Below are 16,942 nucleotides of genomic sequence, written 5' to 3' on the forward strand. Positions count from 1 at the left end.
GTAAATATAATTTTTTTATCTGACAATTTTTATTACTAATAACTGAAATTATTATCATCAGGATTGGAATAATTGTAATTGAAGCTGAGTCTAATTACTTTTTTAGTAACTGTGAGTGTAATTGAGCTTTTAGGTTAAAAATAATTGTAACTAACTTATGTCTAGATTAAATTATATCATAAAACTGGGGCACTATGATGGACTAATGACAATAAAAGAACACATCACATGTACATAACTGCACATTCTGATGTGGTTCTCGTTGTTCGGGTCAAGATTTACAAAAATATCAAGCAGAAAACTGGGTGAACATTGAACGTAGATCCGTTGATCTATTGGAGGGGGGGGGGGGGGTTGATTCTCTTCGAGAGATGCTGCGTCTGAAGAAACCAGGGAGAGAAGTCGTACCTGGAGGGTGTTCCGGGGGTCAGCGCCCCCGCGGCCCTGTCCACTACCTTTTTGCTTGGATCTTAATGAACTGTGATAGGTGAAATAGATGCAACATATGCAAGTTGTTTTACAACAATCAAGTCAGTGTTATTTAATAATAATAATAATAATAATAATAATAATAATAATAATAATAATAATAATAATAATAATAATAATAATAATAATATTATTATTATTATTATTATTATTATTGTTGTTTTTATTAGGAAGGATAACTATGAAAGGTTTTCTGGGTATTTTTGATGTATTTCTTGTGTTTGTTGTTACGAAATATATAATTAATTTTAATAATGATGGTAGAATTGCCGTTTGTTTAGCTGTAACTAGGCTTGTCAAGGCACAATAGTTACATTAATTGTATCTGTGGTCATTTACCTTACATACACTGGTTTTGCCTAACCCTGGTCCATGTATACAGGGAGTACTTGCTGGCCTTACTGCCGGAGGGTCCACTACCTGCACAGCATCGTCAGGAGAATAGGAGTAACAGCAGCAGCGTCAGGAGTCAGGATGGCAGGAAGAGTGGCAACCAGTATGGCAAGGCTGGCTTTCCCAGGATCCTGTGTTTAATTACCACATCTCCTGGCCACCACCAGGAGAGGGCCATCCACGTGGCGGCCACTTGGGCCACACACTGCACCCGGGCCATCTTTCTCACCTCCAGCCCTGACCCTGTTCTTCCTCACACCCTCGTTACTTCGGGCGCAGCTTCTTACGATCAGTTGTGGGATAAGGTCACCCAAGGTCAGTACTCCTTGACATTAAAGTCACATTTTATATATATATAAATCTTTCAACTTCCCCCGTTGTCGCAAAACAACCACGGGGAAGGGGGGGGGGTAATGAACAATACCTCTAGGCCTTTCGTGTTGCATTCAACACATCATCAGGAGCTTGCTATGTTGCACAAATTAGTACGAAGCCCAGAGAGTTTCGTTCAGGGAAACGAAACTGGAATAACCACTACAAAAAATTAATTTGTAAACTCCTTTTAAAACTGATAATATAAGTAACTAATATCCCACTGGCTGACACCAGTCAAGAGAGATAAAAAAATATGGATGCATTTGCCAAAAATATAAAAATTAATATAACAAATGTAACATTGACTTAACGAGAATAGTTTATTAATCAAAGTTACGGACTGTAATGGCAGTTATGCTGTCATACCTTCCCTTGAGGAAGGTGGTGACAGCTGGTGTAGTTTACTTAATGAAGTTTAAAGCCTATCGAGTGCATGAGGGTTATTAAGGCTGCACGTAGCCTGTTCAGCCCCTGTCAAAATTACTTTAATTCCTTAAAAAAAAGGGCTTAAGTATTAAGTCAAATATAGAGGTGACTAAATATTGGCGACAGTAAAAGTATTGAGGTGGCAAAGACGATGTCAGTCCATTGGTCTCGAGAAGTATTCAGTTCCATTGTCTCAATCATTGATCAATCATTGATCAAGACTATGGCGTTGAGCATTTCTCAGTGCTGAGGGACTGACTACCTCAAAACTACTCCAAGGTTGGACTTACGACCTCATCTTTACCTGTACACTGTGTCTGCTGTCACGAATATTTAATCACCTCTGCATCCATCTAAATAAGTCTGCCGAGCAGGTGCAACGTTTCGACAATAAAGATTACTAGCTGCTGCATAAGTGTCTAATACATCCACATGTTGATATTGCATACCATTAATATAGTGAACCATGTATCACTATTTTTCCCTCTAATTATCCAAGTAATTTAGTAGTAATTTCTAGTAATTTTCAATATTTATTACACCTAAAATCTTCACATCACCCACAAACATTTATTTAGTTTTCTCTTCCGTCTGGTAAGTCACTTAGTTTAAAAAACATTATTAGGGCAAGTACATATCCTTGAGGTACCCCACAGTTGACATCTTCCCAAGAGTTTTTTTCTTCTCATAAGCGTTCGCTTTTCCCTCAGATAGAAAGTCTCTCATTCACTTATTTGCCTTTCATATATCCATATTTTGTCTTCATATTGCTGTTTATAAATCATTCAATATTTAGTTCACCTCAATTTTCCGGGAGGAGAGAGAGTGGGGGGGGGGGGGGGGTGCGTGTGTGAGTGTTTGTGTATGCGAATTTGATCCGAAGACAAGGAGGGGAGAAATGAATTCCAGTTTCTCAGACCAAAAGCCCCTCACCTGCGCTGAATCTAAATCTAGAAGGGATGGTGACCAATAGCTCGATCACTAGCCCATTCAGCTCACACACTGAAGACCGGGGGTCGATCCCCAGTGCGGATAGAAACATTAGGACGTGTTTCCTTCAGACACCTGCTGTCCCTGTTCACGCATCAGTAAAATACGTACCCGGGTGTTAGTCGACTGGTGTGGGTCGCATCCTGGGACAAAACTGACCTAATTTGACCGAAATACTCTGCATAACAATGGGCTTTCTATATAGCAGTATGTCATTAATGTCAGCCAGGCCTGTATACCTTGTACATGTATTTGTAGAAATAAATAAATATAATATTAATCAACAGTGGTCTAGGAGGAGCTATATCGATCACCTGTTGTAGTATGCAGTGTCTGAAATGTCAGAATTGATCGACCCGAGTAGGGCAAAATACAAGCTGGTGCAAGGTAGCTAATCCACTACAGTAACACCTCCCACCTAACTACAGGGTTACAGTGGGCTTACCATCGTCAGGTACTACAGTAACACCTCCCACCTAACTACAGGGTTACAGTGGGCTTACCATCGTCAGGTACTACAGTAACACCTCCCACCTAACTACAGGGTTACAGTGGGCTTACCATCGTCAGATACTACAGTAACACCTACCACCTAACTACAGGGTTACAGTGGGCTTACCATCGTCAGGTACTACAGTAACACCTACCACCTAACTACAGGGTTACAGTGGGCTTACCATCGTCAGGTACTACAGTAACACCTCCCACCTAACTACAGGGTTACAGTGGGCTTACCATCGTCAGATACTACAGTAACACCTACCACCTAACTACAGGGTTACAGTGGGCTTACCATCGTCAGGTACTACAGTAACACCTACCACCTAACTACAGGGTTACAGTGGGCTTACCATCGTCAGATACTACAATAACACCTCCCACCTAACTACAGGGTTTGAATGGGCGTACAAGCAGCGGCAAGAGTTCGACTTTGTGATCAAAACTGATGACGACACCTTCCTGCTGGTAGAGAACCTTCAGGCAGCTCTTCTGCATCTCCATCCTGACCAACCTTTAGCCACAGGCCTCCATCTCCGCACCTGGGACACTGTGAGTCACCTTGTATACCGGCCCTCGGGGGTACTGTGAGTCACCTTGTATACCGGCCCTCGGGGGTACTGTGAGTCACCTTGTATACCGGCCCTCGGGGGTACTGTGAGTCACCTTGTATACCGGCCCTCGGGGGTACTATGAGTCACTTTGTATACCGGCCCTCGGGGGTACTGTGAGTCACCTTGTATACCGGCCCTCGGGGGTACTATGAGTCACTTTGTATACCGGCCCTCGGGGGTACTGTGAGTCACCTTGTATACCGGCCCTCGGGGTTACTGTGAGTCACCTTGTATACCGGCCCTCAGGGGTACTATGAATCACTTTGTATACCGGCCCTCGGGGGTACTGTGAGTCACCTTGTATACCGGCCCTCGGGGGTACTGTGAGTCACCTTGTATACCGGCCCTCGGGGTTACTGTGAGTCACCTTGTATACCGGCCCTCGGGGTTACTGTGAGTCACCTTGTATACCGACCCTCGGGGGTACTATGAGTCACTTTGTATACCGGCCCTCGGGGGTACTGTGAGTCACCTTGTATACCGGCCCTCGGGGTTACTGTGAGTCACCTTGTATACCGGCCCTCGGGGTTACTGTGAGTCACCTTGTATACCGGCCCTCGGGGGTACTGTGAGTCACCTTGTATACCGGCCCTCGGGGTTACTGTGAGTCACCTTGTATACCGGCCCTCGGGGTTACTGTGAGTCACCTTGTATACCGGCCCTCGGGGTTACTGTGAGTCACCTTGTATACCGGCCCTCGGGGGTACTGTGAGTCACCTTGTATACCGGCCCTCGGGGTTACTGTGAGTCACCTTGTATACCGGCCCTCGGCCCTCGGGGTTACTGTGAGTCACCTTGTATACCGGCCCTCGGGGTTACTGTGAGTCACCTTGTATACCGGCCCTCGGGGTTACTGTGAGTCACCTTGTATACCGGCCCTCGGGGGTACTGTGAGTCACCTTGTATACCGGCCCTCGGGGTTACTGTGAGTCACCTTGTATACCGGCCCTCGGGGTTGCTGTGAGTCACCTTGTATACCGGCCCTCGGGGTTACTGTGAGTCACCTTGTATACCGGCCCTCGGGGTTACTGTGAGTCACCTTGTATACCGGCCCTCGGGGTTACTGTGAGTCACCTTGTATACCGGCCCTCGGGGTTACTGTGAGTCACCTTGTATACCGGCCCTCGGGGTTGCTGTGAGTCACCTTGTATACCCGGCCCTCGGGGGTACTGTGAGTCACCTTGTATACCGGCCCTCGGGGTTACTGTGAGTCACCTTGTATACCGGCCCTCGGGGGTTACTGTGAGTCACCTTGTATACTACCGGCCCTCGGGGTTGCTGTGAGTCACCTTGTATACCGGCCCTCGGGGTTGCTGTGAGTCACCTTGTATACCGGCCCTCGGGGGTTACTGTGAGTCACCTTGTATACCGGCCCTCGGGGTTTCTGTGAGTCACCTTGTATACCGGCCCTCGGGGTTGTTACTGGGGTATACTGTGAGTCACCTTGTATACCGGCCCTCGGGGTTACTGTGAGTCACCTTGTATACCGGCCCTCGGGGTTACTGTGAGTCACCTTGTATACCGGCCCTCGGGGGTACTGTGAGTCACCTTGTATACCGGCCCTCGGGGTTACTGTGAGTCACCTTGTATACCGGCCCTCGGGGGTACTGTGAGTCACCTTGTATACCGGCCCTCGGGGTTACTGTGAGTCACCTTGTATACCGGCCCTCGGGGTTACTGTGAGTCACCTTGTATACCGGCCCTCGGGGTTACTGTGAGTCACCTTGTATACCGGCCCTCGGGGTTACTGTGAGATACTTTATGTATATTGCAAACACTAAGAATGCCTCCAGGATGTAAAGGATCTCCGCTCTGCGAGGACTGCCAAGTGGCACTATTTGTTGAACTTGTCTTAATAGATTGTCCTGACTGCTAGAGATCAAGCAGGAGCCATTTCTGACGTTTACATCGTCCCGGCACTCTCACCGGCCTCCTCCATGAAAGTTCCACCTGTTGACGTACACTCTTATTTGACTTTTTAAGCCAACTTACTGCACTAATTTTGATTTCACTTCTACTCTTGCATTAGCCCCTCCCCCTCCACTAACACCTAACGTTGCACACTCGTCCCTCACCCCTAACCTTCACACATTGTTACTTTTGCATATCCCTCCTGCAGTGCTGTATAACCCTTAGGGTTTAGCATTTATTTTTTCAACATGATGGCCCTTTCCTACCAAGGCAGGGTGACTCAAAAACGAAAAAAAAGCAATGAAAGTTTTCCTACTTTTTACATTTAGTAATTTATACAGAAGGGGGTTATTAGCCCCTTGTTCCCAGCATTTTAATCGCCTCTTAAGACACGCATGACTTACGGAGGAAGAATTCTTCTCCACTTCCCCATGAAGAGCATTCAGATTTATAATAATAACTACAATCTCAGAGTTGCTCAAGAGCACTTTAACTTTATATACAGTAGACGCTACGAGGATTCTTCAGGGACTAGTTAATACATCTTTTACTCTAAAAGTAAGTATTTAAGAGCAACTCAGCTAAGTCTCTTTGCAGCAGTCTCATAATTCATATATTATTGTTCCAGACTCTGTCATGAATCACTTCATATTACAGCTATAGCCCTGTTTCACGTGTTCAGGGTAGCACCTACCTCAACGGAGGTGCTGGCTACACCTTAAGTCGAGGCGCCGTCAGGAGGCTTGTGGAGGAGGGGCTGAGGGATGAGCAGTGCTTCAAGAACCTACAACTGGGGACCAACGAGGATGTCAACATGGCCATGTGTCTGACATTTGTGGGTGAGTCGCGAAATCGTAATAACACGATTGTAAAGAAATCACGGAACGGGTGGAGTTGGAACCCATGGCGAGTGGAGTTGGAACCCATGGGTTCAAATCCGACCCGTTCCATGATTTGTAGATGAGTCTGTGGCCTAGTGTACACACTCATTTTCCATGCATAAACTCAGGTGAAATAATGTTGGTAGAATTACCAAAAATATGTTAGGTAAAAGAACACAGTGCAACTAATGTGACAGTTTACTGTGGCAACGTTTCGCTCTCCAGATTTGTCAAGCTGTAATGGCTTGACAAAGCTCCCGAAGATCGAAACGTTGCCACAGTTAAATATAGCGTTAGTTGCACATGCGTCCGTTTATGATGGGCTTTAGGGGCTACAGCTCAGGGTCCTCCGCCAGCTGGAAGGCCTCCAGAGATTAAGTGAAAAGTGTTCACATTTACTGCTGTAAGTTTGTAATTATAGTATGTTATTACATTATGTATATATTGAACTGTCGACTTTTGTAATTAATTTGTGACAGAGATTTAAGAGTGGATCCCTATAAAGGGCCCCTCATAGTACCTGTAGCGAAAGGGCTACTGCTTTCACCTAACATCCCCTCACGGAAGGTTCCTTGAAGTTGGTGAGGGGCTCTTGATTTAGGGAATTGGATCTTTGCTCCAGTTCCCGGAATTAAGCCTGAATGCCTTCCACATCCCCCCCCCCGGCGCTGTATAATCCTACGGGTTTAGCGCTTCCCCTTGATTATGATAATTATAATTTTACCTAACATACACTCACTTGTGCGAAATAACAGCTATGCACACTGACAAGTGAGATAATATATGCGTTTCTTGACAGGTGTTGAGCTGCTGGACTCCCGGGACTCTGCAGGTCGACAGAGGTTCCACATGTACCCGCCTCAACAGGTGGTCGACCCACGTCAGGAGAACAGCGTTTTCCATCTCTGGCTTAAAAAGATATCTGTCTTTCCCTATAAGTTTGTAAGCTTTTGTAATGTTAATTGGTTTTTAGAATCTTAGCGAAGCCTAGTTAGATGACTCTTATTAGAGGTAGCTGGTTGAGTGGTTAACGCACTGGCCTGTGAATTTTTGGATTCACTTGCCAAAGGTTCAAACCCCACTTGTGATAAGGCCCAAGGTCCACTTTGTACAGGCTATATAGGCTTCTCAAAATAACCTACATTTTGAAAAGGAAGACCTAGACGATGTTTGAATAGATTTTTAGAGACTTAGTTAAACTTAGATGCCCAGGAGGCTGAAAACTTAATTCATTTAGAATAATGCAAACTTAGAGTGCTGAGGTTTGTACAAAGTTTAACTAAGATAGCGAAAACTTAGTTTAACTTGATTGATTAACTGGGTTTTATGCCTATCGGCTACACGAGGGTCATTAAGACTGCAATCCTGCTCACCACGTCAAGAATAGTGAAAAAAACTAGGTTGTTGTAGTGAATATTAAAATATAAAATATCGGCAGGATGGTAAGACACATGTGTAACAGGTATCTTTACTTCGAAACGTTTCGTCTACACAGCAGGCTGTACTCGACTGAAGAAGCTTAGTATTTAGGCAGAACATTTCGGTATAAAGATACCTGACCGTTGGACATGTGTCTTACTTACCCAAGATTATGTAGACTGTCCAGCAAGGTTGATGCACCGATTACGTTATCTTATTTTTCCATTTCATCAGTCAAGAATACTTTTATCCCAAAAAATATGGATCACAGTAACCTCTCAGTGTATATACTGAAAGAAATTCAACTCTCAGTGTATATACTGAAAGAAATGCACCTCATTGTATATATCCTGTGGCTGCCGGTGACTTGGAAAAAGACACGTACCGTTCAGGACATTAAGGGAAAGGTTCCCTCTAATGTCCTGAACTGTACCTAGGTATCACCACACTATTATCCAGGTGACTCAGTGTATCCAGAACACTGATGACTGAACTGAGGGAGTCGAGGTCCCCGCTAGAGCACTAAACCTGACGTATCTTCCTACAGGGTTACTCTGAGCTCAGCGACGAGGTCATTAGCTTCCACTACGTAGATGGTCAGACTATGTACCTCCTCTACTATCTCATCTACGTCGTCAACCCTACCTCCAGCCTCACCCACCGACCTCCGAACTCGAAATACCAGTCCAACCTGAAGCCTATATCACCCTTGCAGAAGTCTCCATAATTCACACGACCACCCACTATATATTTATACCAGCTCTCACATATTTACAGCAGCTCCCACTTTACACATATTTCACAAAGGCCATTCGTATATTATTATTCACGTGGTCTTACAGAGACTGAGAAATGCAGGTGTAATGCTAATGGATAATAATTAATAATTCAAAGCGATGAATTACGGCACGGATATAACTTATTTTTTCCCGTAGATGACAAATATTGTTGGCTAGTTCACTTTTAATACTGGTCTCCATGAGTGTTTTACGTGAGGGTAAATGATTAAATCAGTGATCATTGTTCCTTGTGTACAGTCATCTCTGGTACGTGCTTTATATATGTGACTGTTAATTGTTGACCGAACTGGTGACTGTTGAATGAATGATTAGTGATCAGCTGCCAGCTAAATTTACATAAGCTCTCAGTTAAGTTTAACATGGTTTCTACATTAGGTTTAAAGCCTATCGACTGCACTAAGGTCATTAATACCTAAAATAGGGATTAAACTCTCAGTGTATATGAGAGATATACACCTCACAGTGTATATATCCTGTGTGTTGATACTACCATCAAAGTCACCATTTATTGTGAGACTTCTAAGTTACCGTATTTTCTGGCATATAAGACGCACGACAGAAATATCAGAACGGTAAATCAGAAATGGTGAAGAAAGGGCAGTCACCAAGATATCCCAGGACAAAGACGGTTATGGTGCTTGAAGGGGCAAATAGTTCAGCAGACGAGGGAGTGTTGAGTTTATCTGCTGTCGAGGATAAAGTGTTTTTCATGAAGGCTGAACAATATGACTTCGTTTTCCATGAAGACTGAACAATATGGCTTTGTAATTAATCAGAAACAGGTTCCTTTTGAGACTGAGAGTGGGGCGTCCATCTCAACATCGTCGTCGTCGTCGTCGTAAGCTTCTCTCTTTTATGTGCGGGTTATTTGTGTATCGTTCCAGTCACGGTATTGTGCCTTTTTGTTATTTATCCAAAGACTGGATCGAGGCACTGACAATGTACATTGAATCATGTTCTAGGAAGGTAACTGTGTATGATAATCGGAAAATAAACTTTTTGGAAGAGGCTGTTTTGCCGGAACTCTATCATAACTTAGAGGTATCACAAGTGTCCGGTGTAGTTAATTCAACATGACTCACGAATCTTATTGTGGCTAGCTGGTCCAGTGGCTAACGCGACGGTCTGGAGTTTTGAGACTCTCTGACCACGGGTTCTAACCCCGCCCGTGGTATGGTTAGTTAAGTCAACTAACAACAACATATGTGGAAAAAGACCTCATGAACAAGGTAGGGATTTACCTTGCTGGATTAGATGAATCTACCAAAATTAACAAATTCGACTGTGTTAAAGAGATGTTAGATAATTTTAAGGTAAATTCTAGTAAGCCAATCTCCAGCACTGTGGCCACAATTCATGTGAAAAGTGATGGTGTCCCCAAGTTCGTGAAAGCGCGGCTGGTATAATTTTTTCATAAAGAAATGATTGAAGCAGAATTAGAAAAAAACTAGTCAAGGGAAGGTTTATTGAGCCTATTTCCAATAGTGAATAAACCTGTACTTACTAGGTCAGATGCCGTGTTCCTCCCTTAAGTGAATTTGACTGACCTGGCTAGGTTAAGGCAATGGCTTAAGCCGGTGGGAGAATTGGACCTTCCTCGTATGGGCCAGTAGGTCTGTTGCAATGTTCCTTCTTTCTTATGTTCTTACGTATTAAATGCTGACGCTAAGTCTATGAGAATATGTGACGATTTTGAAATTATAAATCTCTAGATTCATCGTAAATGCGAGACATTTACAAAAAATAGATTTAAAAAATGCTTATTTACAGATACCTGTAAATGAGAGGAGTCAACAGATTTTTAGTAATTAATACCCACAAGAGAGTGACTTTCTGAACTGTCGTACCTGAGGGCCTCTGCAGAGGCAGTGATTATGCATGAGTGATGGTGAAAGTGTTGAATGATGAAAGTTTTTTCTTTCTTTTGGGTCACTCTGCCTCGGTGGGAAGCCGCCGACGTGTTAAAAAAAAGAGAATTTTTTAATATAAGAGACAACCTATTTTGGGAAGTCCTCATCTCCTGGTATCTTCCAAAAAAATATTTCTCAATTGTTTGTTAGAATGGAATGGGTAGCATCCTGTTTGGATGATATGTGGTGCCACAAGCTGAGTATGATGCTAGACTCAGGCAGGTGGTGCCACAAGCTCAGCATGATGCTAGACTCAGGCAGGTGGTGCCACAAGCTGAGCATGATGCTAGACTCAGGCAGGTGGTGCCACAAGCTGAGCATGATGCTAGACTCAGGCAGGTGGTGCCACAAGCTGAGTATGATGCTAGACTCAGGCAGGTGGTGCCACAAGCTGAGCATGATGCTAGAATCAGGCAGGTGGTGCCACAAAAGCTGAGCATGATGCTAGACTCAGGCAGGTGGTGCCACAAGCTCAGCATGATGCTAGACTCAGGCAGGTGGTGCCACAAGCTGAGCATGATGCTAGAATCAGGCAGGTGGTGCCACAGAAGCTGAGCATGATGCTAGAATCAGGCAAGTGGTGCCACAGAAGCTGAGCATGATGCTAGACTCAGGAAGGTGGTGCCACAAGCTGAGCATGATGCTAGACTCAGGCAGGTGGTGCCACAAGCTGAGCATGATGCTAGACTCAGGCAGGTGGTGCCACAGTAGCTGAGCATGATGCTAGACTCAGGCAGGTGGTGCCACAGAAGCTGAGCATGATGCTAGACTCAGGCAGGTGGTGCCACAAGCTGAGCATGATGCTAGACTCAGGCAGGTGGTGCCACAGTAGCTGAGCATGATGCTAGACTCAGGCAGGTGGTGCCACAGTAGCTGAGCATGATGCTAGACTCAGGCAGGTGGTGCCACAAGCTGAGCATGATGCTAGACTCAGGCAGGTGGTGCCACAAGCTGAGCATGATGCTAGACTCAGGCAGGTGGTGCCACAGTAGCTGAGCATGATGCTAGACTCAGGCAGGTGGTGCCACAAGCTGAGCATGATGCTAGAATCAGGCAGGTGGTGCCACAGAAGCTGAGCATGATGCTAGACTCAGGAAGGTGGTGCCACAAGCTGAGCATGATGCTAGACTCAGGCAGGTGGTGCTACAAGCTGAGCATGATGCTAGACTCAGGCAGGTGGTGCCACAAGCTGAGCATGATGCTAGACTCAGGCAGGTGGTGCTACAAGCTGAGCATGATGCTAGACTCAGGCAGGTGGTGCCACAGAAGCTGAGGATGATGCTAGACTCAGGCAGGTGGTGCCACAGAAGCTGAGCATGATGCTAGACTCAGGCAGGTGGTGCCACAGTAGCTGAGCATGATGCTAGACTCAGGCAGGTGGTGCCACAGTAGCTGAGCATGAAGCTAGACTCAGGCAGGTGGTGCCACAGTAGCTGAGCATGATGCTAGACTCAGGCAGGTGGTGCCACAGAAGCTGAGCATGATGCTAGACTCAGGCAGGTGGTGCCACAGTAGCTGTGCATGATGCTAGACTCAGGCAGGTGTTGCCACAGTAGCTGAGCATGATGCTAGACTCAGGCAGGTGGTGCCACAGTAGCTGAGCATGATGCTAGACTCAGGCAGGTGGTGCCACAGTAGCTGAGCATGATGCTAGACTCAGACAGGTGTTGCCACAGTAGCTGAGCATGAAGCTAGACTCAGGCAGGTGGTGCCACAGTAGCTGAGCATGATGCTAGACTCAGGCAGGTGGTGCCACAGTAGCTGAGCATGATGCTAGACTCAGGCAGGTGTTGTCACAGTAGCTGAGCATGATGCTAGACTCAGGCAGGTGGTGCCACAGTAGCTGAGCATGATGCTAGACTCAGGCAGGTGGTGCCACAGTAGCTGAGCATGATGCTAGACTCAGGCAGGTGGTGCCACAGTAGCTGAGCATGATGCTAGACTCAGGCAGGTGGTGCCACAGTAGCTGTGCATGATGCTAGACTCAGGCAGGTGGTGCCACAGTAGCTGAGCATGATGCTAGACTCAGGCAGGTGGTGCCACAGAAGCTGAGCATGATGCTACTCAGGCAGGTGGTGCCACAGTAGCTGAGTATGATGCTAGACTCAGGCAGGTGGTGCCACAGTAGCTGAGCATGATGCTAGACTCAGGCAGGTGGTGCCACAGTATCTGAGCATGATGCTAGACTCACTCAGGTGGTGCCACAGAAGCTGAGCATGATGCTAGACTCAGGCAGGTGGTGCCACAGTAGCTGAGCATGATGCTAGACTCAGGCAGGTGGTGCCACAGTAGCTGAGCATGATGGTAGACTCAGGCAGGTGGTGCCACAGTAGCTGAGCATGATGCTAGACTCAGGCAGGTGGTGCCACAGGCAGGTGGTGCCACAGAAGCTGAGCATGATGCTAGACTCAGGCAGGTGGTGCCACAGAAGCTGAGCATGATGCTAGACTCAGGCAGGTGGTGCCACAGTAGCTGAGCATGATGCTAGACTCAGGCAGGTGGTGCCACAAGCTGAGCATGATGCTAGACTCAGGAAGGTGGTGCCACAAGCTGAGTATGATGCTAGACTCAGGCAGGTGGTGCCACAAGCTGAGCATGATGCTAGACTCAGGAAGGTGGTGCCACAAGCTGAGTATGATGCTAGACTCAGGAAGGTGGTGCCACAAGCTGAGCATGATGCTAGACTCAGGAAGGTGGTGCCACAAGCTGAGTATGATGCTAGACTCAGGCAGGTGGTGCCACAAGCTGAGCATGATGCTAGAATCAGGCAGGTGGTGCCACAAAAGCTGAGCATGATGCTAGACTCAGGCAGGTGGTGCCACAAGCTCAGCATGATGCTAGACTCAGGCAGGTGGTGCCACAAGCTGAGCATGATGCTAGAATCAGGCAGGTGGTGCCACAGAAGCTGAGCATGATGCTAGAATCAGGCAAGTGGTGCCACAGAAGCTGAGCATGATGCTAGACTCAGGAAGGTGGTGCCACAAGCTGAGCATGATGCTAGACTCAGGCAGGTGGTGCCACAAGCTGAGCATGATGCTAGACTCAGGCAGGTGGTGCCACAGTAGCTGAGCATGATGCTAGACTCAGGCAGGTGGTGCCACAGAAGCTGAGCATGATGCTAGACTCAGGCAGGTGGTGCCACAAGCTGAGCATGATGCTAGACTCAGGCAGGTGGTGCCACAGTAGCTGAGCATGATGCTAGACTCAGGCAGGTGGTGCCACAGTAGCTGAGCATGATGCTAGACTCAGGCAGGTGGTGCCACAAGCTGAGCATGATGCTAGACTCAGGCAGGTGGTGCCACAAGCTGAGCATGATGCTAGACTCAGGCAGGTGGTGCCACAGTAGCTGAGCATGATGCTAGACTCAGGCAGGTGGTGCCACAAGCTGAGCATGATGCTAGAATCAGGCAGGTGGTGCCACAGAAGCTGAGCATGATGCTAGACTCAGGAAGGTGGTGCCACAAGCTGAGCAAGATGCTAGACTCTGGCAGGTGGTGCTCCAAGCTGAGAATGATGCTAGACTCAGGCAGGTGGTGCCACAAGCTGAGCATGATGCTAGACTCAGGCAGGTGGTGCTACAAGCTGAGCATGATGCTAGACTCAGGCAGGTGGTGCCACAGAAGCTGAGCATGATGCTAGACTCAGGCAGGTGGTGCCACAGAAGCTGAGCATGATGCTAGACTCAGGCAGGTGGTGCCACAGTAGCTGAGCATGATGCTAGACTCAGGCAGGTGGTGCCACAGTAGCTGAGCATGAAGCTAGACTCAGGCAGGTGGTGCCACAGTAGCTGAGCATGATGCTAGACTCAGGCAGGTGGTGCCACAGAAGCTGAGCATGATGCTAGACTCAGGCAGGTGGTGCCACAGTAGCTGTGCATGATGCTAGACTCAGGCAGGTGTTGCCACAGTAGCTGAGCATGATGCTAGACTCAGGCAGGTGGTGCCACAGTAGCTGAGCATGATGCTAGACTCAGGCAGGTGGTGCCACAGTAGCTGAGCATGATGCTAGACTCAGACAGGTGTTGCCACAGTAGCTGAGCATGAAGCTAGACTCAGGCAGGTGGTGCCACAGTAGCTGAGCATGAAGCTAGACTCAGGCAGGTGGTGCCACAGTAGCTGAGCATGATGCTAGACTCAGGCAGGTGGTGCCACAGAAGCTGAGCATGATGCTAGACTCAGGCAGGTGGTGCCACAGTAGCTGTGCATGATGCTAGACTCAGGCAGGTGTTGCCACAGTAGCTGAGCATGATGCTAGACTCAGGCAGGTGGTGCCACAGTAGCTGAGCATGATGCTAGACTCAGGCAGGTGGTGCCACAGTAGCTGAGCATGATGCTAGACTCAGACAGGTGTTGCCACAGTAGCTGAGCATGAAGCTAGACTCAGGCAGGTGGTGCCACAGTAGCTGAGCATGATGCTAGACTCAGGCAGGTGGTGCCACAGTAGCTGAGCATGATGCTAGACTCAGGCAGGTGTTGTCACAGTAGCTGAGCATGATGCTAGACTCAGGCAGGTGGTGCCACAGTAGCTGAGCATGATGCTAGACTCAGGCAGGTGGTGCCACAGTAGCTGAGCATGATGCTAGACTCAGGCAGGTGGTGCCACAGTAGCTGAGCATGATGCTAGACTCAGGCAGGTGGTGCCACAGTAGCTGTGCATGATGCTAGACTCAGGCAGGTGGTGCCACAGTAGCTGAGCATGATGCTAGACTCAGGCAGGTGGTGCCACAGAAGCTGAGCATGATGCTACTCAGGCAGGTGGTGCCACAGTAGCTGAGTATGATGCTAGACTCAGGCAGGTGGTGCCACAGTAGCTGAGCATGATGCTAGACTCAGGCAGGTGGTGCCACAGTATCTGAGCATGATGCTAGACTCACTCAGGTGGTGCCACAGAAGCTGAGCATGATGCTAGACTCAGGCAGGTGGTGCCACAGTAGCTGAGCATGATGCTAGACTCAGGCAGGTGGTGCCACAGTAGCTGAGCATGATGGTAGACTCAGGCAGGTGGTGCCACAGTAGCTGAGCATGATGCTAGACTCAGGCAGGTGGTGCCACAGGCAGGTGGTGCCACAGAAGCTGAGCATGATGCTAGACTCAGGCAGGTGGTGCCACAGAAGCTGAGCATGATGCTAGACTCAGGCAGGTGGTGCCACAGTAGCTGAGCATGATGCTAGACTCAGGCAGGTGGTGCCACAGTAGCTGAGCATGAAGCTAGACTCAGGCAGGTGGTGCCACAGTAGCTGAGCATGATGCTAGACTCAGGCAGGTGGTGCCACAGAAGCTGAGCATGATGCTAGACTCAGGCAGGTGGTGCCACAGTAGCTGTGCATGATGCTAGACTCAGGCAGGTGTTGCCACAGTAGCTGAGCATGATGCTAGACTCAGGCAGGTGGTGCCACAGTAGCTGAGCATGATGCTAGACTCAGGCAGGTGGTGCCACAGTAGCTGAGCATGATGCTAGACTCAGACAGGTGTTGCCACAGTAGCTGAGCATGAAGCTAGACTCAGGCAGGTGGTGCCACAGTAGCTGAGCATGATGCTAGACTCAGGCAGGTGGTGCCACAGTAGCTGAGCATGATGCTAGACTCAGGCAGGTGTTGTCACAGTAGCTGAGCATGATGCTAGACTCAGGCAGGTGGTGCCACAGTAGCTGAGCATGATGCTAGACTCAGGCAGGTGGTGCCACAGTAGCTGAGCATGATGCTAGACTCAGGCAGGTGGTGCCACAGTAGCTGAGCATGATGCTAGACTCAGGCAGGTGGTGCCACAGTAGCTGTGCATGATGCTAGACTCAGGCAGGTGGTGCCACAGTAGCTGAGCATGATGCTAGACTCAGGCAGGTGGTGCCACAGAAGCTGAGCATGATGCTACTCAGGCAGGTGGTGCCACAGGCAGGTGGTGCCACAGTAGCTGAGTATGATGCTAGACTCAGGCAGGTGGTGCCACAGTAGCTGAGCATGATGCTAGACTCAGGCAGGTGGTGCCACAGTATCTGAGCATGATGCTAGACTCACTCAGGTGGTGCCACAGAAGCTGAGCATGATGCTAGACTCAGGCAGGTGGTGCCACAGTAGCTGAGCATGATGCTAGACTCAGGCAGGTGGTGCCACAGTAGCTGAGCATGATGCTAGACTCAGGCAGGTGGTGCCACAGTAGCTGAGCATGATGCTAGACTCAGGCAGGTGGTGCCACAGGCAGGTGGTGCCACAGAAGCTGAGCATGATGCTAGACTCAGGCAGG

General features: G+C 48.0%; 1 protein-coding gene across 3 annotated transcripts in view; it reads left to right on the forward strand.

Annotated features, from left to right (window-relative positions):
- The window catches only part of LOC128704391 (glycoprotein-N-acetylgalactosamine 3-beta-galactosyltransferase 1), a 56,053-nt gene extending 45,258 nt beyond the window's left edge, over nt 1-10,795 (forward strand). For all 3 annotated transcript variants that reach the window (XM_053799537.2, XM_053799535.2, XM_053799536.2), the window contains exons 3-7: nt 872-1,197; nt 3,566-3,723; nt 6,379-6,535; nt 7,377-7,519; nt 8,544-10,795. In XM_053799537.2, coding sequence (XP_053655512.2) covers nt 872-1,197; nt 3,566-3,723; nt 6,379-6,535; nt 7,377-7,519; nt 8,544-8,723 — 964 coding nt within the window. In that variant the 3' untranslated portion in view covers nt 8,724-10,795. The remainder of the gene's footprint in view (nt 1-871; nt 1,198-3,565; nt 3,724-6,378; nt 6,536-7,376; nt 7,520-8,543) is intronic.
- Nucleotides 10,796-16,942: the final 6,147 nt, after the last annotated feature.

Source organism: Cherax quadricarinatus, chromosome 84 (genome assembly GCF_038502225.1).
Source record: "Cherax quadricarinatus isolate ZL_2023a chromosome 84, ASM3850222v1, whole genome shotgun sequence".
In the NCBI taxonomy this organism is placed as follows: Eukaryota; Metazoa; Arthropoda; class Malacostraca; order Decapoda; family Parastacidae; genus Cherax; species Cherax quadricarinatus.